This window comes from Marmota flaviventris, chromosome 3, assembly GCF_047511675.1.
Source record: "Marmota flaviventris isolate mMarFla1 chromosome 3, mMarFla1.hap1, whole genome shotgun sequence".
Classification (NCBI taxonomy): Eukaryota; Metazoa; Chordata; class Mammalia; order Rodentia; family Sciuridae; genus Marmota; species Marmota flaviventris.
In genome coordinates this window covers 168,916,749-168,944,020 of record NC_092500.1, presented here as the reverse complement: position 1 = coordinate 168,944,020, position 27,272 = coordinate 168,916,749, and the positions used below count along the sequence as shown (strand labels likewise).

The 27,272-nt window shown below is 50.6% G+C and overlaps 1 protein-coding gene across 1 annotated transcript in view; it reads right to left on the bottom strand.

The window, feature by feature from the left end:
• Window positions 1-939: 939 nt before the first annotated feature.
• The window catches only part of LOC114085726 (dihydropyrimidinase-related protein 2), a 62,473-nt gene continuing 36,140 nt past the window's right edge, over window positions 940-27,272 (bottom strand). Inside the window, exons 4-14 of the mRNA XM_027926959.2 lie at window positions 26,507-26,671; window positions 24,279-24,340; window positions 23,938-24,018; window positions 23,374-23,442; window positions 19,034-19,154; window positions 11,233-11,389; window positions 10,595-10,736; window positions 8,810-8,980; window positions 5,939-6,118; window positions 4,981-5,146; window positions 940-3,547 (exon numbers count right to left, since the gene is read on the bottom strand). Coding sequence (XP_027782760.1) covers window positions 3,456-3,547; window positions 4,981-5,146; window positions 5,939-6,118; window positions 8,810-8,980; window positions 10,595-10,736; window positions 11,233-11,389; window positions 19,034-19,154; window positions 23,374-23,442; window positions 23,938-24,018; window positions 24,279-24,340; window positions 26,507-26,671 — 1,406 coding nt within the window. The 3' untranslated portion in view covers window positions 940-3,455. The remainder of the gene's footprint in view (window positions 3,548-4,980; window positions 5,147-5,938; window positions 6,119-8,809; window positions 8,981-10,594; window positions 10,737-11,232; window positions 11,390-19,033; window positions 19,155-23,373; window positions 23,443-23,937; window positions 24,019-24,278; window positions 24,341-26,506; window positions 26,672-27,272) is intronic.

Below are 27,272 nucleotides of genomic sequence, written 5' to 3'. Positions count from 1 at the left end.
AAGTTTGGACAGAAATCAAAAAGGGAGGGAAGGAAAAGAGGAGGAAGGGGGAAAACAGAGAAAACGACTTCGACCCTATGATGGCCCGGGGAACCCGAGGCAAGCACCTCACGCAGTTCTCGGGAGCGGCGATGCCAGCGATGGGTCGGTTAACAGGCGGCTGCAAGAGCAAGTCCCGGCCCTGAGCCGCACCCTTGGCCTTGGCTGAGGGTAGAAGGAAGCACTGGGGTTTTCTCTCCTGGTTCCCTAGCAGCTCCTCTGCTGAAGGGTGGGTTCAAGTCAGCGTGATTCAGTCACCCACCTTTAATGCACCCAGGCAGCACGAGGGTTTTCCACGGTACAGAAGAAGGAAGCCCTGCGACAGAGGGACCCCACCTGAACCTCAGGTGCCCCACTGACTCCCAGTATCAATCGGATGTCCACAGCAGGTTCCTGGGGGCCTCTGGCCTCTCTGGGACGTGTTCTATAAATTTCTGACATTTGCGGGCTGGGGTCGTGGCTCAGTGGTAGCACCCTCGTCTGGCATGTGTGACGCACTGGGTTTGATCCTCAGCACCACATAAAAATAAATGAATAAAATAAAGGTCGCCTGGACATGGCCACCGTGATGTGGACCGAGGGTCAAGATGAGATGACCTACGTTTTGATGTTGCACTTGTCCATCTACAACTAAAAAAATATTTCTAAAACATGCTACTTATAAAAAAAAAAATTCTGACATTCTGACATATATCCGTGCACCCCACAGGATATAGTTTTGTTTGGGATTAGACCTTATCCTATGGCCTGGACACGGCGACCGTGACGTGGTCCAAGAGCTCCTTAACTGGTATAGTCACCAAAACCAAGCCAAGCCAGAGCCTCCGTGAATATCCAGGGGAGAAGCATTTTTAGAGACCAAGCAGCCACCTCCTGAGCACCCCAACACAGACACACCCCTGAAACAACCACATTTTGCTTTATTAGGTGTTCCATGGTAATATAACACAGAGTTCTTAAGGAATAATAAACACGAGACTTGTCTTTTACCATAATTATTTTGCTATTAAGACAGTGGTTACAAAAAAAAAAAACAAAAAACAAAAAAACAAACAAAAACAAAAGTCTCTTCTGGTTACACACATGATCAGCTTTAGCACTGAAAGGTCCTCCACTCAGGGGTCACAATCACAATCGCAAGGATTAAAAACCATCTATTATTAAGTCCTACACTGTTTTAGAGCATCAAGTCACTGCAGTTATTCAGTTCTGAGACACTGTCGATTTATTTTAGCATTTACATATGACATGTGTTTAACAGACACACACAGCAAGCCAACAGGTAAACATGCTTATACAGCCTGTGGAAACCTTCAGATTTTAAACTGTTTTTCTTTTCTTTTCTTTTCTTTTTTTTTTTTTTAAGAAAACAATCAAAACAACCAAAATTACCATGACCTGGTACAGGAAAAACAGGAAGACAAGTGAATACTGACGAGCTGCTTGTGTTTCTTAGAATTGAAACAAAAATGTTTTCCAACTTGTTCAAATTTCCTCTAAGTGAAGGTAAGAAAGAAAAAAAAAAGAAAGAAACAAATATATTAAGTCAACCAATTAATTTTTCAAAAGTGCAATTCACCTTTAAAATAACAAATAAACAACAACGACGACAAACCAAAACCCCGACCATAACCCCGAAGGCAAAACGTGTGGATAGACAAGCGTCAAGATGTGATGACCTACGTTTTGATGTTGCACTTGACAAAAGCAGATTTGGTTTCATAGAAGCCTGCAGACCTGACATTGCTTACAAGGACCTGGAAACAGGTTTGGAAAGAAATGCGACACAAGTCAGCAGGGACAGAAAGCAGCCAGCTAGCTAAGGGGGGGGTGGTCTCTGAGCCAAGGGAAGGGAGGAGTGTGAGACACGAGGCCACCGTGGTCTAAGTGGGCCACATGCTGGACTTGAAAGGTTTTCTCCCACAACAGCCCTGATGTGACAGACAATACATACAACATTTTTCTTTCCTCTTGCAAAGTGAACAGGTCTTTAAGTCAAAGTTCCAAGGGATTTTCTGGGTTGATAAGTTCTCCCTATGTTGCATTACATCTTTTGAAATAATTGAACCGGGAAAAAAAAAAAATGGTGTTTTCCCCCTAAGTGAAAAGGCCCAATATAGTCTAGAAACTTTCCAGGAGAAAAAAGAGCTGACCCTCAGGGCCAGACTCCCATGGGCAAGGCCCCTCTAAGGTGGTAGATGGCTTGCGGTTGGCTGGTTCACTGGGTTACTGGGTTGGATTTATGGATTGGGCCAGTTAGCTCTGCATTTTTCTCCAATGCTCAACTCTGTGTGGCTCCATACTGGGCCCGCCCTGGACAGCGTGGGTGAGAACCCACCCTATCCTTGCACCTGGCAAGAGTCTCAAAGTCAGACACACCTCCTCGTGACGGTGGGCGGGTAGCACCACTCTTCCAGGACCAGGATAACATGTACAATGGTCACAAGGGCAAAGCTCAAGTCCTGCTGGACAGGTTCTGGCCTCAGTAAAACTGTTACCCTGGCAATCGGAAAAGACGACGGGGACGGGGGAAAATACCATCTCAGAGACAAGGGCCAGAGGAAACATGGAGAAAGAGCCAGATATCTGAAGGTACTCATGACTGACAACGAGAGAGAGAGAGAGAGAGAGAGAGAGAGAGAGAGAGAGCAGAAAAATGGCAAAGAGAATCCTCAAAAGATCTAATCTGCTGCAAAATCTAGGCCAAAAAAGAAAACTTGCCCTTTCTCAACAGTTGACCCAGAAGATTACAGAATGGCGATGTGGACACTTTGGAGCCTCTCAGGAGGGACAAAGCGAGTCTGCCAACCACCCTGAGTCAGCATGATGGTTATATAATTGCATCATTAGGATGTCCAGTTCAAACCCTGTGTGTTAATATTGAATCAGACTTTCCAATTTAGTATTAAAAAAAAAAAAAAACGAACAAAACTCTAGCCCACCCCCCATCCCTCCCCAGCTCCACAAAAAAAAAAAAAAAAAAAACTTTTTAAAAAATTTAAAAAGAAAAGAAAAAAAGGCAGCTCTGGGCAATTCACTGTATCTCCCCCCATGACAAGGAAAGATGCTGACAAGCACAGGGGGGCGCAGTGGAGGGCGCCCTCACTGGGGTTTGCTTTGTAGCATGTCTGAGTGTTGGGTGCAGCTCCGTGTGGGGATGGGTGGCTAGGCTTGGGTGTGGTACTCATGTACAGGGAAGTAGGTGACAAATTCATAACTCCAAGTGAGAGACGGAGTGCAGGGCCCAAGAGGGAGCCCCATGAACTGGCTGCCCACAGCAACTATCACAGGCTCTTTTAAAAAAAAAAAGAAGAAGAAGAAGAAGAAGAAGAAGAAGAAGGAGGAGAAGGAAGGAAGTCTCAGAATGTCCTCAGGTGTCCCATCCCCCATTCCCAAGTGGCCTGCAGGCCAGAGCTCTAGCCCAGGCTGGTGATGTTGGCACGGCCACCAGGGGGCGCCACGATGCGCTGGGTGGTACGGCGGGGGATGTTGTCATCAATCTGAGCACCTGGAGGGAAGGGGAGAGAAGACAGGGGTGAGGGGACACAGCAGTAAAACAGTCTCCTGCTTTAAACCCAAAAAGCAGTCTGGAAGGGGTGCCGGGCACAGCCTTCTCCATTTTTTTTTAAAACATGAGCTCAAACCCCAAAACAGAGATGGACCAAAGTCAGCCCAAGAATTACATCCAGGACAAGCAGTCCTCGTGGGGGCCCGGCTGGATCCATTAGTGGGGAAGTAAAACCACAAACAAGACCCCGACATTTCACCCTGCAGCCTGTCCTGGTTCCTAGCGGGGGACAGCTTTCCTGAGGATACAGCAATCTCCCCCTCTGGTATCGTGTTTCCTAGTCCTACGCATGCAATGAGAAGCAGGAACACAGGAGCATCCCTGATCCGAAATCCCAAATCTGAAACACTCCCAAATCTGAAACGTTTTGGAAGTCCACGTGACCTCACTAGTGGACAGTTCCCCAGCTGACCTCATGTTGGGGCTGCAGTCAGAACACATGCACTCTAAAATAGCATATAAAATTTCCTTCTGATCATGGATGGTACATACAAAACATGAGTGAACTTCATGTTTAAACTCAGGGCCAATCCCCAAGATATTTCATTATGGATATGCAAGTATCCCGCCCACCCCCCCCCCAAAAAAAAACCTGAAATATGAAACACTTCTCATTCCAAGTACTTGGGATGAGGGACCCTTTACCTGCACTTTTATATGACTGCATGACAAAAATAAGGTTCACTCTTTTTGAACTTTCTGAAAATGTGTAATCTATGTATGGCCTATATGGCAATTTTCTAGAAAAAAAAATAGGAGACTTGACAAGAAAAACATCTAATGAGTTATTTCTTTTCTTTAACATATCGCAGGACTCTGGAGGAAAGCTCAGGTCATGGGCCCAATGAAAGAGGGGAAGGAAGTTTCAAGGAAGGAAACCTTAAAATCTAGACCTTTCCTCTCACCAAGGGAATCACATATTTTATCCCAGCAAATAGCTAACCGTTCTCCAATGGCTCTGATCTAAGCATTTTGGTTGAACGTCAACTCAACTGATCCTCACAATTCCATAAGGGAGCTGCTACCATAGTCCCCATTCCACAGAAGAGGAGACTGAGGCACACGTGGAGCTGGGTTATCGAGTTTGCTCCAGACTCCGGGACTACTCCAGCCCTGAAATATCAGTGTCCTTCCTGAGGATGGATGCAACAAACTAAACAAATGTCCTTGCCATCTATTAGATCCTGGATCTAGGAGGGGCCTGGTAGTGCCACATGTGGCATAAACTAATGTGGAGATTCTGAAATCAACTGGTCACTGACTATAAAGATGCATCTCTGGTGACAGGAGTATGTCCCACCTCCAAATGCAACTGCAACCTCTGCGGGCGGAGCTGGCCAGCAGAGGGGCCCCTGGGCAAGCCGGGAACCTACCAGACAAGCTGAATCCAGACTGGTGCAGGTTCCGGACAGGTGGGGCCTGCTGTTTGGCGGGAGACGTCTTGGCTGAGGAGGCTGGAGTGACCGTCTTGGGCGTCACGGACACCTCGCACACAGGTCCATCATACAGGCCGCGAGGGACTCCTCTTAACTCTGCCAGCTGCAAAACACAAGAGCCCCTCTGCTCAGGCCACATCCACAGAGGACACCTCCCCTGCTGGGAAGGAACATGGCCTGGAGCCTAGGCGTGAGGAGATGGAGGACTTTCCTTACAGACGGGGACAACAGGGACTCCTGGGGCGGAGGACCCCGCAGATCCAGGCCCAGCTCCCACGAGGTGGGCTACAGGTAACTGGTTATTCCACAACAACTAACATTTTTTAGATTTCTTCCCAAGGCACCTCAACCTTAGACCCTGGAAGAATCCCCTAAACTTACAGTGTCATGTTCGAGATCTGCCCCAAGCTCTTTCCAATCTCACTCTTCCTGTAATTCTCATAGGGCTCCATCCTTCCCTGCCTCCCAGTCCCCAAGCACAAGCTGTGCCCCAGACACGGTCGGCTTCCAGGCTCCTGACAGTCTCCCTCTCCAGTTCCTGCACCTCCCTTCTCTGACTTGATATAAACTCCTACTTCACTCTCAAAACCCAACTTGAAACGGCCCCTCCCAGGACGCCTTCCGTCCTCTGGGCTCACGGCAGGCTCCTCGCCATAGCACGCACTGCAGATCACAGGGCGGCACACATGGCCCTGGCTGGCTCTGAGCAGGCTTCTCCACCTGGACCTCAAGCACCAGGAATAAGAAGATCAGGTCTCCTTATCCCCACGTCCCTCTGGGCTCGTCCCAGTATTCTGACCTCAGTGCTTCATAAATGTCGGTAGAACTGAACTTGATCCACGACTTAAAAAAAAAAAAAAAAAGAAAAGAAATTCCTAAGAACAAAAGCACTTACCCTACTCCTTGCCTTGATGCGCTTGTAAACAAAGTCAGGGAAGGGCTTCCGGGGAACATAGCGCCCTGAGCCCTCGGTGACGTGGAGAGTGCCGTCCTCCAGGACGATCTTCCCCTGGCTGATGACCACCAGAGGAGAGCCACGGCACTCCATGCCCTCGAAGATGTTGTACTCCAGAGACTGGAAGAGGGGAGCACAGGAAGTTCAGAGCAGGCCCCGCCCCTTGCCCCTGCCAGAGTCGGGGCCCGTAAGGTCTCTTGCCACCTTCTCTGGCAGGGCAGCCCCACCTCTCACTGACCCTCTAGGCCCAGGCTGGCCTGCGTGGCCCAGCATTTTGACAGGCGTCTCCTATGAGACTTCTGTTGGTTCTCCTCCATCATCAACTAAGGGACTCTCTTACCACCAATGGCATCTCAGCCACAGTAACATCCAGGAGCTGTGACTCTAGGCTAGGTCACTTTAACCCTGTCTCGGAGCTTTGATTTCTTCATCTGTCACCCTCCCAAGTCTTCAGTGACAATGACAACACAAAAGGTTTCATCCCTGTGTAGTTCGTCAGAGAAACCTGTCATTTGTGAGACGCCCTTTAGAAGGTGTGTGTCGTCCTGGGTCAAGCCATCCACGTTATTCCACAACTCCTTGTCTAATGCCTCTGCTTGAACCTTCCAGACAGAGACGTGGACATAGGGCCATCTTCCTGGGTCCCCACCCCAGGTCTGCCATTTGCCAGCTGTGTGACCCTGGACAAGTCCCTGACACCCTTCCTCATCCACAAATGGCTAAGACCCACTTCAAAGGACAGAGGCCAAGAGCAAATGAAATAAAAGCAGCTATCTGGGGCTTGGCACCGAGGGACATTTGGCTCTTACTGTGCTTTGCCTACCAGGGTGTGAGCCCTTTGGCATCCAAGGCCTCATGTGACACTTGTACTAAGCCTTGTCACCTAGGAATGAGCCCCTGGAAGGGCTCTGGGGACATCTCACTTTCAAATGATAGAGGGAGGGACCAGCCCCACGGCTCAAAGTACCTTAAAACTGAAGCATCCCGGGGTGGGTCACAGCACTGGGCACTCAGCCCTTCAGGCACCTGTAGGCAGGGGCTCCAATACGCGATATCCACACAGCTCCCCCAAACCCACGCTCATTGCTCCATGGTAGGAGACACACAGAGTGACACAGGATAAACCTCCTGCTGTGACTAATGACACACAGCATGCTGAGTGCCGGGGCTGTGAGGCAGGTGAGGGCAGAAAAGAGGTGATCTGAAAGTCGCTGTTTCCCCACAGGGTCACCTGCAGGAAAGGCAAGGCAGTGCTGACCCTCTAAAAGGTCTGAGTGGGAACAGAGGGAGCCCAGCCTCTGTCTTCCTGAGGCTCATCCTCCACGGTCCAGATGGAGCATGCCAGAGGCGAGTCCCCAGGTCATCTGCACCTCAAGCCAGGACCCTGTCTGCTCTTTTCATTGCCTCTGGGGGAAGGGACTGTGCGAGGGAGGGAAGCACTGTCTCCATCAACCCTGACAGCGGGCTGTGTGCTCAGCCTGCAGTGAAGGGCCCTGGACGATGTTCAGTTCCAATTCTGGCTCAACTGCAAAATCACTGTGTGACAGTAGACCAGTTACTTCAACTCTCAATGCCTGCATTTATTTATCTTCCCACGTGGGGTGAGAAAACGCCCTTTACTGGGTGTTACATGACAGAGCAGGCAGGAATGCCAAGTTAGGTGCCCCAGGATAGGTAGGTTCCCCAGAGGGGAGTCACTCAACACCCAGATGGGATGGAGGCTGGAAGTGGGCCAGCCAACGGGGACAGAGGGAAGGAAAGGCAGCCCCACACATGCACTGGAGCCCGCCTTGCCGCAGCCCTAGAACCTCTGTCCAAGTGAGGGGTTTGGATCCAGCAAAGGGCCCCAGCCTGTCCTAGAGAGATGCCAGAATCCCATCCCCGTGACGCGGGGCACTCGGGTGGGGTCCGTGCTGGCTAGACCAACTAGAACCAGTCCACTGTGAGCCAACAGCTCTCCACCTAGAACTGCACCCAGAACCTCCTCTTGTTTCGTTGAGGAAGCATTTCAAGATTCAAGTGAGGTCCTGACAAAACACTTTGGCGGAAGGCACCCTTCTTTTCCACAGCTCACCTGGTCCATGTTCTTTCGATTTTACACATAGATGATTTTTACAGAGGAACTGTGCTCCTGCCCACTGCCCCACAGCATCACAGGACACCCAGACCTCAGCTGCCGAGACCGAGACCTTTAAAGACAGCACATTCCCAAGCTCGAGAGCCTAACTGAGAGGCGAGAGCTCCCCACACCTGCAGGTCCTAACCACCATCCAATGGCTGCACGTATTTCTTCTCTTTGGGGCGAAGTCAAGGTTGATCAATTCACTTAGGACAGTAAAACCAGCTGTCATTTTCTGTCATGTTCCTGGGTAACACCACCCCCACAGAAAACAATGACATGTGAAAATTCAAGTGCCTGGTGACTCTCAGGACTGTACCGTGACTGCTCTATTCAGGTCCCTTGCACCAAGCACCAGCAAAAGAGGTGCACCACCAAACCACGATGGTGGAATGACGCCCAACTTCTAGAAGCTTCTTAATACCCAATGTCACCTTGGGGATGCTGAAGGTAAAGCCACGGTACCCTAAAATGTGGGTGAGAGTAACATTCTTAATGACTTCACTGAAGAAAGTGAAATGGCTTTTTTCTTTTTGTTTGCTCCCTCAACAAATTTCAAGTTATCACACATCCTGGGGAAAATTCATTCCCAGCACAGCAAGTTCTCTTTACAGCCCCTGGGCCTCTCCCTTCCTCTGCCCCTTGTGTGCCTGTGATCCATGTGGATGAGGTGTGCGAGCTAACAGGCTTACACTGTTATGTGTCTTCGCAGAGATGGTTTTGATGCTGTCAGGGTCCCAGATGACCAGATCGGCGTCAGATCCCACAGCAATGCGGCCTTTCCGGGGGTAAAGGTTAAAGACTTTGGCTGCATTGGTGCTGGTTACAGCCACAAACTGGTTCTCGTCCATCTTCCCAGTGACCTGAGGGGCAGAGCACACATGACAGCAGGTCAGAGAGCTGCAAGGTGGGATGCTATCCAGCATAGAGAAGGGACATACCATTGGAACAAAAGAGAGGTGCAGCTGGGTGGTACACGCCTGTAATCCCAACGGCTCCGGAAGCTGAGGCAGGAGGATTGCGAGTTCAAAGCCAGACTCTCAGCAAATAGTGAGGCACTAAGCAACTCAGTGAGATCCTCTCTCTAAATAAAATATAAAATAGGGCTGGGGATGTGGCTCAGTAGCCAAGTGCCCCTGAGTTCAATACCAGGTACCAAAAAAAAAAAAAAAAGAGAGGGAGAGAGGCATAGATATCACCTCACATCTGCTCTAACTGCAGGTCTCAGCTCTGCCTCTGGCTCCACAGTATACAGCAGGCACCAATCACATTAGCTCAAGTCCTTTCCTTCCCAAATCGGTTCTAAATTCAGTACAACGATGGGCACAGGAAATGAGCATGCAGCAAGAGAGAGTAAAAAAGGTACAAATGGCCAAAAAGCACACAAAAGTATATTCACTCTAATCAGTAGCTGAAGAAATTAAAGGTCAAACAATGAGACTTAACATTCACCTATCAAATCAGTACTACTTTGGGCTTTTGGCTCATAATACCCATTTGGACATGGAGAAAACACTGGGGGATGTCACACATTACTGGTTGCATATAAAGGGGTTCAATCTTCCTAGAAGGAATGCTAACAGTAATATGTATCAACAGCCTTAAAAATGCACACACCCTTTTCCCTAGTGATGCCTACAAACATTATTAAGGATGTGTCCAAGGATGTGTCTACATGGACGCCCATCCCGGTAAAAAATATCAGAAACAACAGAAATGTTCAAAGCATTGCCAGTGAATCACCATTTAGCACCAGATGGAAAAGTCTGCTATCAAAAACCAAGTGCATTTAAGGATGTGGAAACTTTTTCATGGTATATTAAAACTGCCTAAAAAACAGATCTCAAAATACTATGCATGATGCTAATGTTATTGACACACTCTCACATAACATACGTACCTGTGCACTTAAGCACTCCTTAAAAATGGAAAGGCACTTGCTAGCATGCTCCCTGTAGTTGGGTCTGAAACAAGGTGATTTTTATTTACATAATCTAAAAATTCATCAAGAAACAGAAAACCTGTTGCTGTTACATTTTAAAACATTAAAATGAAACAGACCAAAGATTCCCCAAAGCTCAGTGCCTGTTCAAACTGGGCATTCCAGAAGCCTGAGGTGGGATAGAAATGCTAAATCCAGACAGCCTTCAGAGAGTCCATTTCCAACGGGACAAGAGCTAGCTGATTAAGTCACCAGGTGGCTGAGGAAGTTCTCTCCTGACGGGCACAGAAGTCACATATAAAGACTACATGTTTTCAGGCTCCACTGTCCCAGAGATGATGATAAGGAACGTGTAATATTTAAGGTGAAATGACCTTTCAGGAGTAGTCATGGAGACGACTCCTACTTATGTAGGAGACTGCCACACAAGTACCAGCTTCTAGAATGTTCTCAACCAGCATCTCAAGTCCATGCCTGCAGATGAGGAAGCAGGGGAGCACCAAGGCGCACCATGAGTGAGACCCTTGGTCCTTACCACAGCCTTGTCCCAGATGACGGACATCCGCTCCTCCGTGCCGTTGGTGCCCTCGGGAATCAGGGTGAAGTTGTCCTTTCCTACGGCTTTCTGGGCAGTGTTGAAAGTGCAGTGGGCACTGCCAGTGACCTGGAGGTCTCCACTGGAAGGAAACATATAATAGGATAACACTGTGCCCAATCTGTCCTATGAAGAATCTGGGGGAACTCGTGGCACCAGAGAATCAGAACACCCAGGGCTCAGTCCAACAACACTAAAGAGTATGGAGGCCACCTTCACTAGGGGACACTCGCCAGCAGCCCACCAGCACTCTCCTCAGGCCTCCAAGGAGATGCCATCCTTGATGCACAGGTGAGACAACTTGTGGTCAGGGAGGTCAAGTCCTGCAGCCAAAGAGGGGTCTTCAGACACCAACTCATGCCCCATGGCTGACTGTCACGATGGCCCAGCTTTTTATCAGGAACACCCTCCAGGGACAGTGACACAATGACAATTCCTTGTTCTCATCTATCAACCCCAGTTTGGTGCATAAGGGTCTATTTCCAAGCCTGCTCTGGGCCACCGCATGGTCACCTGTCAGGTCAGCTTGGTCTGAGGAGTCAGAGATTGCGGAGTGTGAGCAGGTGGCCAGGACTCACCAGGAGAGCAGGGAGTTGAGAAAGTCTGGAGTGGTTGGATCTGGGCTCAGGGGTGGGGAGGTGACAAAGGCAGCGGCCTTGGCCCAGTTCTTGCTCCAGTAGTGAGAGCCGTCAGTCCCCAAGCTGGCGGTGATGGGCTCGCCGTACACCACAGTTCCTGAGGGTCAGAACACATGTGGCTCAGTCACACAGGAGGAGGAGTGGGGGCCACCTTCACTGGGGGACACTGGCAGCCACCACTGCTCTCACCAGCCCTGTGAAGGAGACGGCAGCCTTGTCACAGGTGAGGCAATGCATGCTTGGGAGGCCACGTCCTTCATCTGGCCAAAACCACCTATAGGGCATGTGCTCCCGGAAATTTCCTGTGAACCCCCCTGTGAAGCCTGTGCATTGTCCCTTGGTGGTCCCAAACAGCCCCCAGGCTTCTGCCTCCCACGCCTGCTCCCAAGCTCCGTGAACAATCTCCAGCTTACTTGGCTTCAAGCACCCCGCCCCAAGTGCCACCTAGGCTCTTCTTGGATGCACTCCAACGTGCCCTTGGGGCTCAGAAAGCGCCCTCTCCACTCACACGTGCCAGTGCCCTGCCCTGACTGGTTCTGTTGCAAGGCCAGCGAGAGGAAATCACCCAGGACAGAACAAGCCGAAGCCCTGGACAGCAAACACACCACCTCCAGACCTCCCGAGAGGAAGCCTGGACCCGGGTGGCCACGTGAGGGGAGCTGCCCGTGTCAGCTGCCACACCCATGGCCTTTGGTGGAGTGGCCACAGCCACACTAGCGAGGTCTCAGAGCTTCCAAAGCCTTGGCGAATTTGCTACAATGTCCAAGAAAGAACACCAGCTCCTGCTGCCCAAATCGTGTCCCCAACTCTGTCAATGCAGAGCCAGCCAGGTTTGGGGAGTCATTTATATACACGGGAGGGCAAACTGTGAGTGCCCTAAGCACAAAAATTTTAAAAATTAAAAAATAAAATAAAAACCACTCCTCACTGAAACATCTACTGCCCTCACTATCCAAAGATCTCCTCTTTGACATCATGCCAAGAACAACTCGGCCTCACACCATCTGCCCCAGAATCCCATCCTCCGCTCCACTGAATGCCCAGTTTTGAACTTTTTTGACTCCTCTCAATGGAGACACATTGAAGGCAATTTATTCATCCGCACAGAGTAGGCACTCAAAAACTACACGTTAGATGGATCAAACGGCCCAATCATGTATTAATTAAAGGCATCAGAGCCGGAATTTGAGCTCAGCCAGCCACATCCACCTCTCCTACCGCAGGGTTCACCCCCACCCACATGGTCCAGCCTAGATTCCCTTCTCCCCAAACACAGGGCCCTCGGGGCCAAACCCGGCCCAGTCAGGAATGTGCTTCCCTTCCCCTCCACAGCTTCCAAAGCCTTATCACCAGATAATATTCCACAACACCCTCTTTGCCCGCCACTCAGAGCTGGCTCGGAGGAGCTGCCCCCTCCTGCCTCAGGAATTCCACAAAGAAGTCCCTGTTCAGCCAGGGAGTGGTGGGGGCCCCAGAAGGCCGCTGTCTCCGGGCAATCAGTCACAATCCCAAGCAGGAGGAGGGACTCCAGGACCAGGGGGCCTGCCCAGAAGAAAGCCCCCAGGAAGAAGAGTGCCACTCAGGATGACTGGAAGGGACCCTGCCTTCCTGATCCACTCAACGACTCCCCCAGAAGCTGGTGCAGAGAGCCCACTCAGCTCACCCCAAAGCAGAAAAATAGCATATGTGACAAGGACTTGTTACAGCCAAGGTCCTTCCCCAGATGCCAACAGCTGACCAGGACCCAGGGGCAGCCTCTCACAGGACCTCAGCTCCCAGCTTTGGGGTGGTGCATCCAAAAGATCTTGTTAAGTCTAACTTGATCCAGTTCAGTCCAACCCATCTGGTTAAGTCTCACTCTCCCGGCCCACCCAGGTCTGGAGGTCCCACCTACTGCTGCCTGCCTGTCTGAGCACAAAGGTGAGATCTGTGTAAGCCCTAGGAACACCAAGGATTCACAGTCCTAAAGGTCTTCTGGTTCTATCCCCACGGCTGTGAAAAAGTTCATGAGAGAAAGGTGCTTGGAGTAATAAAAACCAACCAAACAACCAGTAAAATCCTATAGTCGGAGGGCCTGGGGGTCCCTGAACCAATGCCCACATTTCCCAGGTTCCACGTGACTTGCCATGACTCATCCTCTCACTGAATCTGCTCCTCAGTCCTGCCCTTGGAAACTGAGCACCAGGAGGGCATGGTGCTAGGAGGGCTGGCTTCATCTCTCCCTGTGAAATACCACTCGGATTGAGGTAGGGAGCTGCTCAAAGGTCTCTTCCTTCAGCACCCAGGACACCCACCTCACAAGAGAACAAACTCAGCCTTCAGCCTCTGGAAACCCCTTAACTTGATGGGTTGGGGCTTCCAAGGCCACTGCTGACCAGAACCTCCCTGCTTAGTCCAAGGATAAGCAAGGACTCCTGTACCTGAGCCAAACCAAGATGGCAGCATGCATGGACAAGAAAGGGGGCACTAAGAGAAAAGGGGAGCCTCTTGAGGGTCATTTCTGCTTTGTTCTGTTATAATTCACTGAGGGATTCAGAGGTTCTTGCTGTCTTTGGACTTTATTTCTGTTCTTCAGTTCCAAAGGCAGGGCAGGGATTAACTACCAGTCCAAGGCCTCTACCTCCAGGCAGCATGGGTCTACAGAATGAGGCTCTCCCCAGTGGCCTGATCACCAGTGGCCTGGTGCCTCCCCCAGGGCTTCTCTCCCCATCTATAAACAGCGTGCATGAGGAGCCCTGAATGAGCTTCCGGAGCTCAGTCAGGCCACAGACACCAGTGAGCTTGCGTGCCAGAAATAATTGCCACTCATAATAATAAACCACAGAATGGCTTAATTGGCCTTTCTGCACTTCTCTAAACACACTGCTGACGCTTTCTTGGCGGCCCTCGGAGCTTCATGATTTTCTTCTCCAGGGAAAGTCTAAACTGAAGGATGTGACCCCAAACCAGCCTCTGGCAGACTCCCTCGTAACCCTGGGAAATGCAGGGACTCACAGGGGACACACGGGTGATGTTTATTCACAACCAGCCTGGGGCCAGGGTGCATTCGTGAGGAATAAATGCAAGGTCGGGGTTTAAAAATGTTTGACAGCTCCTGGCTCCTACAGTTCGTCATTTCCCATGAATGAGAAGCAGGAGGACAAATCCAAAGTAGGAACAAAGGAAGATCACGTGTGTGTATAACTCAGAATGCAGCACAAGAGAGACAGAAAAGAGCCTGGGACGGAAAAACAGAGGGACAGGCACACACCACACACACACATACACACACACCAGACTTGCTCTTTCAGAGAACCCATGCCGCACCCATCAGCCTTGGGACCGTGCTATCAGATTTTGGTACTAAGAGTGGTTCTAGGGAAACAAAAATCTCAAGACTGAGTTTTCAGGATTGCTTCTGAGGTTGTTGGAATTGGTTTTCTAATCCAATTCAGTTTAAAAGCCTTAAGGTTTCTATTTCCAGTAAAGACAGCCCTTGCAGTCGATGGCACAATGGGGCGATAGATACACAAAATCCGACTCCTGATGCTCCCTATCAACACTTCTAAGAGGCAAGATTCTGGGCGACACTGTAGAACATTTTTGTCAAACTGACAAAATGTCATGAGACTGACTGTTGCTCTTAATGGTGCTGGAACCAAGTGGGGAAAGAAAACAATGGATTCAGGGGTTCGAATTCCCACATCAAGCACCACGTAAATGGCCTAAAAGAGACTCTTAAGTCTCACAGATGCAGAAGTGAGATGGCTGAAAATCAAAAGCAGGATCCAGCTGAATTATAATGCAAACTGAATTCTCGCCAAAAGGGCACGAGTTGTTCAAAGGAGAGAGTGTTGACCCAGAAGGGCTCGTCTCTGGACAGCCTGTGGACTCAGGTGAAAACCTCCTCCTCCCTGGGGTCTCCAGCCTGCTAGCCCACCCTGCAGGCTTCAGACTTGCCAGCCCCACACTTGCATGAGCCAATTCCTTAAAATAGATCTGTCTCCATCCCCCACCCCCTTTGGTTCTGTTTCTCTGGATAATCCTGACTAATAGAGACTTTGGTAAATTTTATTTCACAACCCAACCCACCTGCCACTCTCAATTCTAATTCTAGGTGGCTGTGTGGTGCACTAGCTGAGCCCTAAGGATTCATCCCAAGCTGAGGTGGTCCTCACGATGCCAGAGCACACCTATTGGCCTGCAGGGCATAAGAACTCTTGTCCTGAATCAGGTTCCCAGGGCTTAAAAGCCCTCAGCAGCCACAGCTGAGTCTGTCTGCCTCTGGGTTCTGGGGGTGGTTTGAGGAGGAAGAAAAAATAGCAAGTCCACAAATGATGTCACTGGGCACCGCCCACGGGCCGCCATTCACACACCAGTTTTCACATAGTGACAGAGGCAGTCGGAAGGAGACCATTCTAGGAGAGAAAGACCCACAGTGAACCCCTTGGACAGAAAGATGCCCGGGAGTCTGGAACTACTTTCCCCAGGCCCCATGATCTGAGGTAAGATTCAATTTCTGCCTTCTGGTTCCTCTTCCAGGAAACAAAGCATGAAACTGACCGGGGTCCGAGTTCCTTTCATGCACAAAAACTGTCCCAGACATCCTGGTCCTCGCTGTGTTTTCATTTCCTTATCTGCAAAATGGGTTGACGCCATCTGTCCGGCTATGGCCTGACACAGAAGGATGGAGGCAGCCCATGTCCAGGAAAGATGGGCTCAGTCGGGTCGGGTCAGGCCAGCATGGGAGATGTTCATCTCAGCGTCTCCCTTTTATCTCAGATCCTCACTTTCCTAAACATCTAGACACACGGACGTCGTAAAGGACCACAGGGGACATGGGAGACACCGAGGTACAGGGCCTCACCAAGAGAAGCACCTGTCACTGCTTGTTATGAGTTACCAACTGCCCATATTTGTAGAGAAATTCTGAGTTCTGGCCCCCTGAGGCTCTGTGTAGGTCCCCAGCCCTGCTTGGCTTATACCTCCTCGGTAGCACTGACCGTGTCCCACGGTCACTTTATGGTCAAGAGTCCCTTTCCTGCTGCTGAAGGAGCTGGCTGAGGCTTGGGATGGTGTCTCGTCCCTGATACCTAGGCCTGAAGTATCACATAGGAAAAGTTTGCTGAAGGAAAAAAAATCTCTCTCCGTTTCACAGACGAAGGGGTGGAATGGCTGAAGGCTGGCAGTGCCTGAGACCTCAGACCTGGGGGCCAGAAGAACCCACCGAGGCAGAAAAGCAATCCTTAGCAGAAAAACTTTGCCCTAAGTTGCCGGTGTCTTTGCTCTGCTTGCCTAACAAGTCTGAGGATAAACCAGCCCTTCATTCTTTCACCATGAGGATAACTGGTAGAAGTTATTGTATACATCTTTACATTATCACATTTAAACGGCATCATTGCCCCATGAGGTGAGTGATGATGACTACCCTCCCCTTGCAGGAGGTTGCATGGGAATCCTTGCTTCCACATTCCCCAAGCTTCTGCCAGGTGTCAGGCTCCAGTTTCTACCAGGTTCTTGAGGAGGGAAGCCCCAGCACAGGGAGACCACAGCATTTCCTAGTCTAACATAATCTCGAAGTGTGCAGGTAAGTCAGTCAAACATTAACGTGGAGATCTGTGGGCTGAAGTTAGACACCTGGCAATCGAACCCCAATTCCACACTTTAATAGCCCTGACCTTGTTGACTCAGCTGCAAAGGAAAACAAAATATAAAAGTTACTGCCTGAGCTGCCTCCTGAAATTGTCAGGGAGTCCCAACAAGGTGGAAAGAACCTTAATGGCCGGTGAGGTTGGCCAGGGTTCCTGTCCTGCTCGTTAGCATCCAAGTGCACTGAAATTCCTTCCAGCAGCTCAGGTCTGACACGAAGGCTTTCATGGACTAAAAGGGTGACAGTCCAAATGCAAAAGCCACGTTGGCAACCGTGGTGTGGGTACAGCTGGACTAATCCTGGGAGGTTCTGGAACTAGAAAAGACTGAAATCGTTCCCTTTGGTGCTCACCCCCCAGACACACACAAAGCTGAAAGTTAGTGGAACAATAGAGGGCAGCGGCCCCCTGGATGCTTCAGTAACACTGCAGACCCTCATTTGGATGAGAAAACTCAGGTACAGAAAGAAAGGGCTTCATCACTGCTCAGGGGCTGGTCCCCCAAGACCACCAGCCCTGACTGCAGTCTGGAGAGAGTCCACACGGTCCATGCTCCAGTCTGGGCAGGTGAGTGTCTGAATTCAGGTACACACTAGATAACAGGGCCACAATTCAAGATTATTTTAAACTGTTTGCCTGACTGGTGAGTTATTATCATCCAGGCACAGAATAATTGATAAAAGATACAAAAATCAACTGCCCTCTAGATTCTCCTTTTGGACACTGTGTGAACAGCTCCCACGCTACATGGTACTGCGACAGGTGATCAGTGTTGTGGCTGAGCCCCACCTGGCCGTCGCACAAATGTGTGTCTGGGCGATGAAGACATCATCCGCAAGGTCTCCTTGGATGGATTATATTACTCCTGAGGAGATCATATCACTTTAGGGGAATGCTTACTGCAAAAAAGCAATTCCTTGAAACTGCCGGGAGAGGGCAGGTTCCCAAGAACGCACCAGCAAAGCAATCACTTGAGAGGCCCAGAGAGCTCCCAAGAACAGGGGCTGGGAATTGCTGGGTCTGAGCAGGCAGTGCTAGGTCCATCTGGAAGCCATCTCCTGGGACCAGCTGACTTAGTGGTCATTGAGCAATTTGTTCTGGGGCTTGTATGAAGTCACCCACCAGTGAAATAAATCCCACAGCCCTCCCTGATCTGTGTGGATCACATTCCACGGGGAGCTGGAAACGGAGCTGTAGAGGTCAAAGTGCTCCCTACTGACAGAAACAGAGAGAGACAAAGGTGCAGACAGAGACTAAGAGAAAGAGAGGCTGATAAAGACAAGACCAAGTCAAGAGAAAACTAGAAATGGACAGGTAGAGAGGCAAGCGGGTAGGGAGAGAGAGAAAAAGGAAGAAGGGGGCTCCTTTTCTCATGTTCATTTCAGATCAGACTAAGATCCACCATCAAAGCCAACTCTGGGCTCCCAGGCTCCCTGTTGGAGGAGCTAACTCCCAAGCCAGGGACCACAGGTCTCTGCTGTATTCATTATGCATAAGATGCTCCACAGAAGGAAGCGTCCCCTGAGGGAAGCGCTGGAAGCTGCACTCAATGAATTAGTTTCCAGAGCCTTCTCAATGACTCCCTAGTACGAACAGAGAGCCAGCCTTGCCCAGAATGCCTCCATAGTTTATTGAAGTGGGGGGGGTACTCAAGCACCAGAAACCTGCCCAGGATCTTATCTGGGGCAGAAAGGCACACCCTGCCCAGCATGAGGCTTTCTGACCTACCCCGCCGAGATCACCAGCCTCGAAGGGGAGACACCTTTGCAAAGTAACGTTCCCCAGAAGGGCTCTGTAGCAAATGAAAAATGACGTCACCCATGTATGTGCCTAGTTTATTTAGACTGCATCAAATTAAATCCCACTTTTCTACAGGGGGGAGGGGGGGGCGACCACCAGCCGCGGCTTTAAATAGATAAGAACAAGGCCGCAGCAGAGGAACAAAGGCAGGAAACTGGAGCTCCCTGCCTCGCTGGGCTGTAATTAGGTTAATGCTGGAACGTGATAAAAGTGTCCCAGTTGGCATGAGGGTCGGAAAAGGAGCCCTCCTGGGTGATGAGCCCTCCCTCCCGCCAACCTGTCCACAGCCAGGTGGCCCAGCCCGCTGCACTCACCCTTCTTCCGGGCCTGGGCAATGACTTCAGCCGCGCTCTTGCTCATCACCTTGGTGATGTACAGAGGGCAGTTGGTCTGGTTGCCAATGGTGATGGAACGATTCACGGCTTCCGCCTCGACCTGCAGCAGAAGAGCGAAGTGTAAGAATTCAGCCCACCCCAGAGCCCCCATCTTTATCCTCCACCCACCAAGAGACTGACTGCTGTGTCCCCAAGGTTCTGCCCCAGGGGGCACCCAGTGTCAATCAAAACCGGAATGGTTGCAGGGATAGGGCCTTATTCCACAAGCTGACAACATCAGCATCAACCGGGTCCATAAGAAACCCAGTTTCCTGGCCTGGGGACCAGATTCCAAGACCTGAAGACCAGAACTCCAGAAGCAGGGCCCAGCCATGGGGGATACAACATGCTCAGGGACCATTACTCTTGCTAATGTTTGAAAACCACCACATCCAGGGAACTGGCTGATCTCTATTCAGTACATTGGTTCAGCAGCCAGTCTTGAGCCAAGACATTGAGTACTGTGACTCCGGACTGGGCTTCTGTCAAAAGCTCATGAATGAAACCAGCATCACCCCCAAAACAATGCACCCTCACAGGGCTCAGGACAGGGACAGGCAGCAGCAGCTGTGAGCACCAAGGGCCTCTGTGTGCACGCACCAACACGGCCGGCCAGCCGCTGCCTGGTACGCCCTTGAGTCCCAGAGGGGAGGACTGAGCTCATAAATTAACCCAGTATCCCCAAGTTGGCCAGGGGCTCAGGTTCCCCACTGGCTGTAACTGGTAAACCTGGCTCTGCACATCAGCTGCCTCAGTGGACAGTATTTTAAAGATCCCCTGTGAATACCCATCAGGGAAGACTCCCCAGATGCAGTTTATCTTCAGGGCAATCAGCTATGTGTGTCTAAAATGGCAGGTAAAGCTGTGTCAATGCAGCCTCGAGAGGTCACGGGCTCCTTCCAGCAACCTGTGGTGTGCACTCACCAAGGGGAGGGAAGGGGTGGCCTGTTCCTCCTTGCCCTGCCCCCAACTCTCCCAGTGTAGGCCTGGTTTGCAGCAGATGCTCAATAATGTTTGCTGCACAAATAAATGACTTCACTTTATTAAGGGTACTTAAAGCTGGGCATTCCTCAGAGCTGGTACTTTCCACCTGGAGTCGCTAACCCAGTATCCCCAAGTTGGCCTGGGGCTCAGGTTCCCCGCTGGCTGTAACTGGTAAACTAATGGCGAGAAATAAGACAGCTCCATTCACATGTGGCCGTCTGAGCACCACCTATGTGAAGAGGGCTGTCTGGAGGTCCACAGGCAGGGCAAATGGCTCTTGAACATGCTCATTAAACACCCAAATGTTTTTAATTCCTGGCATAGCTGGAGAAGGGACCCACCCTCCCTCTCCAGTGCTTCACAAGTCCCCAGAGTGAAGTATGAAGAGGGCTCTGCCTCAGTCCTCAGCACTTCCCAGGGATGCCAGAAGCTACCCAATTCAATGTCCCACACAGACACTTCTGACAGGGAAGAGGCACTATCAAGGATTCCCTAATGAGGATTTCTGACCTACCCTACCGAGATCCCATTTGCAAAGTAACATTCCCCAGAAGGGCCAGCCCTGAACTAGCGTGTGCAATGGGTCTAATTAGGGGGACAAGGAGCCTTTAACCAGGGGCTCTACCCCTGTGGGACTGACTCCCACCAGGACCAGCCTTGGACAGAAGAATCCAGGTCCAGGGCTCTGTCTGGATCTGCATACCTGCTGTGTGCTATGTGCTGTGTGAAGTGAGCTGGTCCCCACCCCTGCCCCAGCCAGCAAGAGGCTCAACTGAAACCTTCGCTCCTTGGAAGAGAAGTCAGTTAAACCCCACCTCTACCATAAGTTTTACCCTCCTTATGTGTGGGCTTCTGGTACATAATCATACACTGCTCCACACAATGCTGAACTCCGTGAAAACAGTAGGACAGTTTAAAAGTAAAATCTCTGCCTTGTTATAGGGCTCTCGGGGACTTGGGAAGTCATCTATTCCCACCTTCTGTGAGGGAAACAACCTATCCAGAGACACACACTGTCAGTACACCACCTGCTCATCAGCACTGGTCCCCTGGGCTCCTGGCAGATAGTGCATGACATTCTGTGAGGCCCCCCAGGGTCTCCTTGCTCCTAGCTCATCACGTTCTGTCCAATGCACTTGCTTCCTATCTGCCTAGCTCGTGAGTCCCTTCAGAAGGGACCATGTCTCTCTCATCTCTCTGCCCCGCAGAATCCTACACAGCCCCAATCAGAACATCTGCTCAACAATGGAATATTACTCAGCCATAAAAGAGAATAAAATCATGGCATTTGCAGTTGGAGAAGAAATGCTAAGTGAAGTCAGCCAATCCCAAAAGAAAACAAATGGCGAATGTTTTCTCTGATATAAGGAGGCTGATTCATAGTGGGGTAGGGAGGGGGAGCATAGGAGGAATAGACGAACTCTAGATAGGGCAGAGGGGTTGGAGGGGAGAGGAGGGGGCAGGGGATTAGCAAGGATGGTGGAATGTGACGAACATCATTATCCAAAGTACACGTATGAAGACATGAATTGGTGTGAACACACTTTATATACAAACAGAGCTATAAAAAAAATTGTGTTACATACGTGTAATAAGAATTGTGATGCATTCTGTTGTCATGTATTTAAAAAATAAAAGCAATTTTAAAAATTAAATAAAAAAAAAGAAAGAACACATGCTCAGTCACCTCTTGCCCATTACAGACAGTGATCTCCAGAATTCTCTCCAATCTTCTCAGCTAATGACCAGGGAAAACCCTACTGAGTGGTCCCACATGGTGTGTTGGGAAGAAAAGCATATGGCGGCAGGAAGGTGTTGGTAAGTTCAAACTCAGTTAACATCATGATGTGAGTGGTAGAAAGACCCTGAAACCGCATGGAAACTGGACTGTGGTATTAGCTGCTGCTTCCTATGTGTTGAGGGCTCTCCCCAATGGGAGGGGGTGCTCGGAGCCACTCAGAATGTTTCCATGTTTTATTCCCTTTACCGCCCACTCAGGGGGTAGCTCACAACAGACCCCTCTTGGCAAACTGACAAAGGGAGAGGAGGTGCAGCTGGAGTGAGCGTAGAGCTCTAACTCTACTGTGCCACCCATCAGGCCTCTAAGACTCCCTGTGACCCCTCCTCATCTCGAAGGACTGTCACAGGGTGAAATTACTCAGGGGAAACACCCCGGGCACAGAGCAGGTGCCTCCAAGTCAGATGAAAAGACATTCCCTGACTGGTGCATGCCCTGAGTTGTGTCTCCAGAGGAGCCTTCCCAACTAGCTGCTGGGGACTCCAGGGAAGCCTCCCACGCTGCACCCGGTACAACCAGAACAGCTCCCCCCCCCCCGCCCGCAGCTCTCCTTCCCAGTAAACCCAGGCGGGCTGTCTTCCTGTTTGCTGTGGGACAGCCCTAAAGCTCTGCTTTAGTGGTCCTGCCCCTTTACAGCCCTCTGGTCAAGCATCTTCCTTCGCCTGTTTCTGGAAGAAAACTCCTAATTTCAAGCCTCCATCTGCCCAGGTCCTTGGCGGTTGCTCTTCCTCCTCCACACCTTCTGTTTTTCCACCAGTTCTTTCTGTAGAACATCTGTTTCTTTCTTTCTGAGAACATCTGTTCAGACTCCCTCATTGTTCTCTTGGCTCAGAGCTGCCAGACTCGGCCTTAGCCAGGTCTGCCACAGCTTGACCTTGACCAAAATCTGAAAAGCATTTAAAGGCCAAAAATTCTACTTGGGAAGAAGAGATTGTCCGTCATCTACACCTACACGATTGTGAGCCCCCTTCCTGTTCATAATCGTGACTCACTCATCCCAGCCAGGGCCCTGATTCTCGGCTGTGGCGCCAAACAGGATCCTGCTCTAAATTTTCCTTCCCCAATTTTAAGGGTCTGTCCACCAAACTCTGCTGATCATGTTGTACTCTGTGCAGGCTTACCACGGAAAAGCTTACTACCCCCCAGAGACACAGAAGAGCTTTGTGATCTGCATTCCTGTTTTGGTAACTGGCTGCTGGTTATAAACTACTAGGCGACAGGAAGATAATCAAGAGCTTCCCAAGGAAGGGCTTGGAAAACCAGAGAGGAGCACTCAGGCCACACAATCCCACGCTCTACCTCTGGGCTCTGTATAACACTTCATTTTGCCTGTGTAGACATACAACGCACGCGTGCACACACATGTGACCCATAGCTTCTCAGAGAGACCAGTCTGCACGAGAAAAGCCCCGTTCTCAACAGGCACGAAGTAGACTCTGCATGCTCTGCACAGCACCCAAGGGACCTCAAGGCCCGTATCCCATCTGGGGGTGTTCACCTCCTCAGGCCGGCTCAGCACGTGCCCCTCAGGGCCTGTGATGCCCAGATCCAGGATCCTCTGCTGTTCCTGAAAAGTGTAAAGAAAGCCAGGTGGTCAGGAAGCTGGCCTTCAGGTCTGACCAGCAGAGACCTGGGACCAGGGTTACCCGAGCAAGATGTGAAATTGGCTCTGCTGATCACTCTGCCCTCGTCCCAAGACCTTATAAAGAAAAAGGTTCACTGCCCTATACCCTGGCCTGTCTGACCAGCCTCTTCAAACCTCTCAGCCTTCCCCTGGGAGGCTGAGAGCAATATGCTCCTGGTCCTCAGCCTCAGCCACAGTGTAAGATGCCCAGGCATGACCAGGGAGCTTCCGAACCCCACCCAAGGCAGCTGCACTATGGTTCCAAGGGAAACAGCCTCCTTGAAAGAGGGACTGGCTAGCGGGATGCTCATGCCTATAGGGAGACTGCAGCGGAGTCCAGCCCAGGAACACCAGGCCCTCTGATCTCCCTCCGTGGTGTTCAGCTACCCAAGTCACCCTCCAGGAGATGCAGAAATGATGCAAAAAAAAGCCCCCTACCTCTGCAATGATGTCGCCGTTTTCCGCGTGGACTTGGGCTATGGCACCAATATCCCGGATCACACTCAGTACTTCATAAATCTGAGAGAGAGGAAGGTGGGATCAGTCAAGGACTCCGCAATTTACAAAGCAGCACAAACCAAAAGGACACGGATGAGAGTGAGAAGCCCAGGGCTAAAGCACTGGGCTCACATTCTCCCCAAAGGCTGAATCACATTCGTAAATGACTCCACCGGTCAAGCCCCACAAAGCTAAGGGATGTACGTATACTGGAGAATGCTTTCCCAGGGGGCAGCAGTAGCCACATGCCCACAAGCCCATTCAGAAGAGCTGACGCTTACCTGGGAATCCGTTAGCTGGAAGCGATCTTTGAAAGCCATGTACACGAGGAAGGAGTTGACCCCTGGTGACAGACAAAATAGAGAGGGAGACGTGACTTTTAATTCACAAACCCAAACCAAATAATCAGAAAGGGAATGAGAAAGTGATGCTACCACACATGCGTGTGTGTGTGTGTGTGTGTGTGTGTGTGTATGTGGGAGAGAGAGAGAGAGAGAGAGAGAGAGGAGAAAGGAAAAGAGACAGAGATGGAGATACAGAGAGAATGATAAAGCATAAAGCAAACAGGGTAAAACATAAACAACCAATGAATTCTGGGGACAGGGTTCACGAGAATTCCTTTGAGTAGTCTTACAGTTGTTCAGGAGCTTTAAAATGATATCAAAATGAAAAGCTGAAGTGGTATACACCCATGTGCATAGCAGCCCAAGTGGCCATCGATGGATGATGAGATAACATCTGGCCTATACATGCAGCAGAATTTCACTGAGCCTTAAAAAGGACATTCTGACACCTTCAATAAGACAAATACCACGTGATCCACTCCTGTGAGGGGCCTGGAGAGACAGGAAGTGGAACGGGGCTGGCTGCCTGGGGCTGCAGACAAGGGCACGTGAAGATGCATTGTTCAATGTGCAGAGTTTCAGTGTAGCAGGAGGAAGGGTTCTGGAGATGGATGTGCTTAATGCCACTGTCCTGGACAGATGGTTAGAAGGGTGAGTTCTGGGTTGTGTGTATTTTACCACAGTTCCTATTTTTTTTTAAGCTGCCCCCAACACAAGTCTGTCGTGCCTTTCACAAGAAAATGAATTACAAGTTTCTGTCTGTGAAGATCAGTACCAAATGTCTTCTCTTTGGCAAGAAGACTGTACTCCTTGCCGATTTTTAAGAAACTCTTTTTTAAATAAAAAAAGTTCATTGGCTCAACAAGCAGACATCCCAGGCCCATCCTTTCGTCTCGGAGTTCTTGCTTCCCTGCCTCCCGAGGCACCAGACCAAACATCCCTGCCCAACATCCATCACAATGTTAAACAATCGTCCTGACAACCTCCTCGCCTGGGAGCTTAATTCAAGCCACCTGGGGTGCTGGGCGCTGCCTGAGTTAAATGCTCCTGGACATCCTGGCCCTTCTCTCCTTGCTAGGCAACAGTTGTCATGGTAACTCTCAGGCCTGGTTTAAAGTAGATTCACTCTAAATATTGAAAGTTAAATCCATTGGAGTCTGGTTATTCTCAAATGTGAAGAAGGTCAAAGGTTACCCACTTTTCTTGTTTGTGGAATCTTCAGGCTGGAAAGAAACATCACAGTGCAGTATGCTCATGTGGGAGATTTTTTTTTTTTTTTAAAGGGAGAACCATAAACTTTAAGCAATTTGCCCAAGGTCACACAGCTAGCCTGTGGAAGGGCAAAGAAATAAGGCTGAGGTTCTAGCTCTCCATCCTGCAGATTCTGCACCACATCTGTGGCTGCCCCCACCCCCACCCCATCCACATCCACACCCACGCCCAGGTTTCCCTCCTGCTGTGGATCACAGCACACAGCACGCCTGAGCCTGGAAGTCCCCTACATGCATGATGCTTCCCTGAAGGTCAAGACCCAGTGAGGTCAACAAGTGGCCCCAGAAACCCAGTCCACAGCCAAGTTCAAGAAGACCCGGAAACACCACGTGGTTTGACTTCCCTACCAAACCCCTGAGCCCCCAGGCTCCTGTGAACCAGAGTCCTGGAGACACCTGAAAGTGGATTCCTCCCGCCTCCCAGTGAATCTCTCCAATCCCTGGAAATTGTGAAACAGAAAAGACCACTTAGGTGTGAGGTGTCCCCTCACTCTCTCATTGACCCTGGACTCCAAGGCTGCACAACACTCACGGCTCAGGTACACCCTGACTGCCCAGCAGCCTCACGGGGCTCATACAATGCTCACCACATCCCCAACTCCCAGCCTGGCTAGAGAGCAAGGGTCCTTGAGACCAGCAAGCTGTAGGCAGCTGTCATCCAAAAACAGGCCTGTAGCAGGGCTCACATTCTCTACCAACCATGACGCAAGGGGTTAGGCCCTCCAGTGAGCACGGGCTGCTGCCCAAAGCCCGCTCTCCTTGCTCAGGGCCAGGCACCAGCAAAAAGCACAACTGGGATCCAGAGGCAGTACCCAGAGCATTTCCCCAGGGCCCTGCCAATGCCTGGATGGAAACGCAGCCATCAGCAGCGGGTGTCAGGGCAGCGCCACCTACCGTGGTCCTTCACCAGCGCCTCCATCTCCTCCTGGATGCCCTTATGCCACTCGGTGATGTCCACGTGCAGAGAGTAGTCACAGCAGGACTTGCTGTCGGCCCATTCCCTCCACTGGTCGAAGGCGGCCAGCAGGCTTGTCCCAGGCTCGGGAACAACGTGGTCAACTAGGAGAGAAGAGACACGCGTCGTCATCTTCAAGAAACTCACAGGCCACAGCTGGCAGGTGTTTTCCCACTTGACCCCTGAACAGGGTTTCTTGGGTTCGTCAGCCCCTAAGAATGCTCTGAAGCCAGCTGAGGAGGGGACGAAGGAGAAACCTGTCCTTGGATGCTCCGGGGAAACCACACGTGAACTGCCCAGATCTGATTTCCCAGCTCCAAGTCCCTAACCCGGGGGGCACTTTTCGTGGACAATGTGTCCTTATGAACAATGGCAGTGTCAAATGACCGGCCAGAGGAGCCAGAACTTCTTTGTGCTGATAGCTGCCAGGAGACGCCCCCACCAGACAGCTAGGCACTGGGGGGACTGGAGCACAGCCACACACACCGGACCTTTCCAGAGTGCCCAGGCTCAGCCACTCTCCCGTGGCCGCTCATGTTTCTGCAGCATAATACCAGTCTGTAATTTAAGGGAGATCTTTCATCTTAAGAGTTCAAAGCATTCTAAAACGGTGGCTGCTGTGATATTATTATGGAGGTAGGCTGACCCGGAGGACAAAGGACCATGGGCTCAGGCTACCTGGAGTCTGTTTCCTGGCTCCCCTTC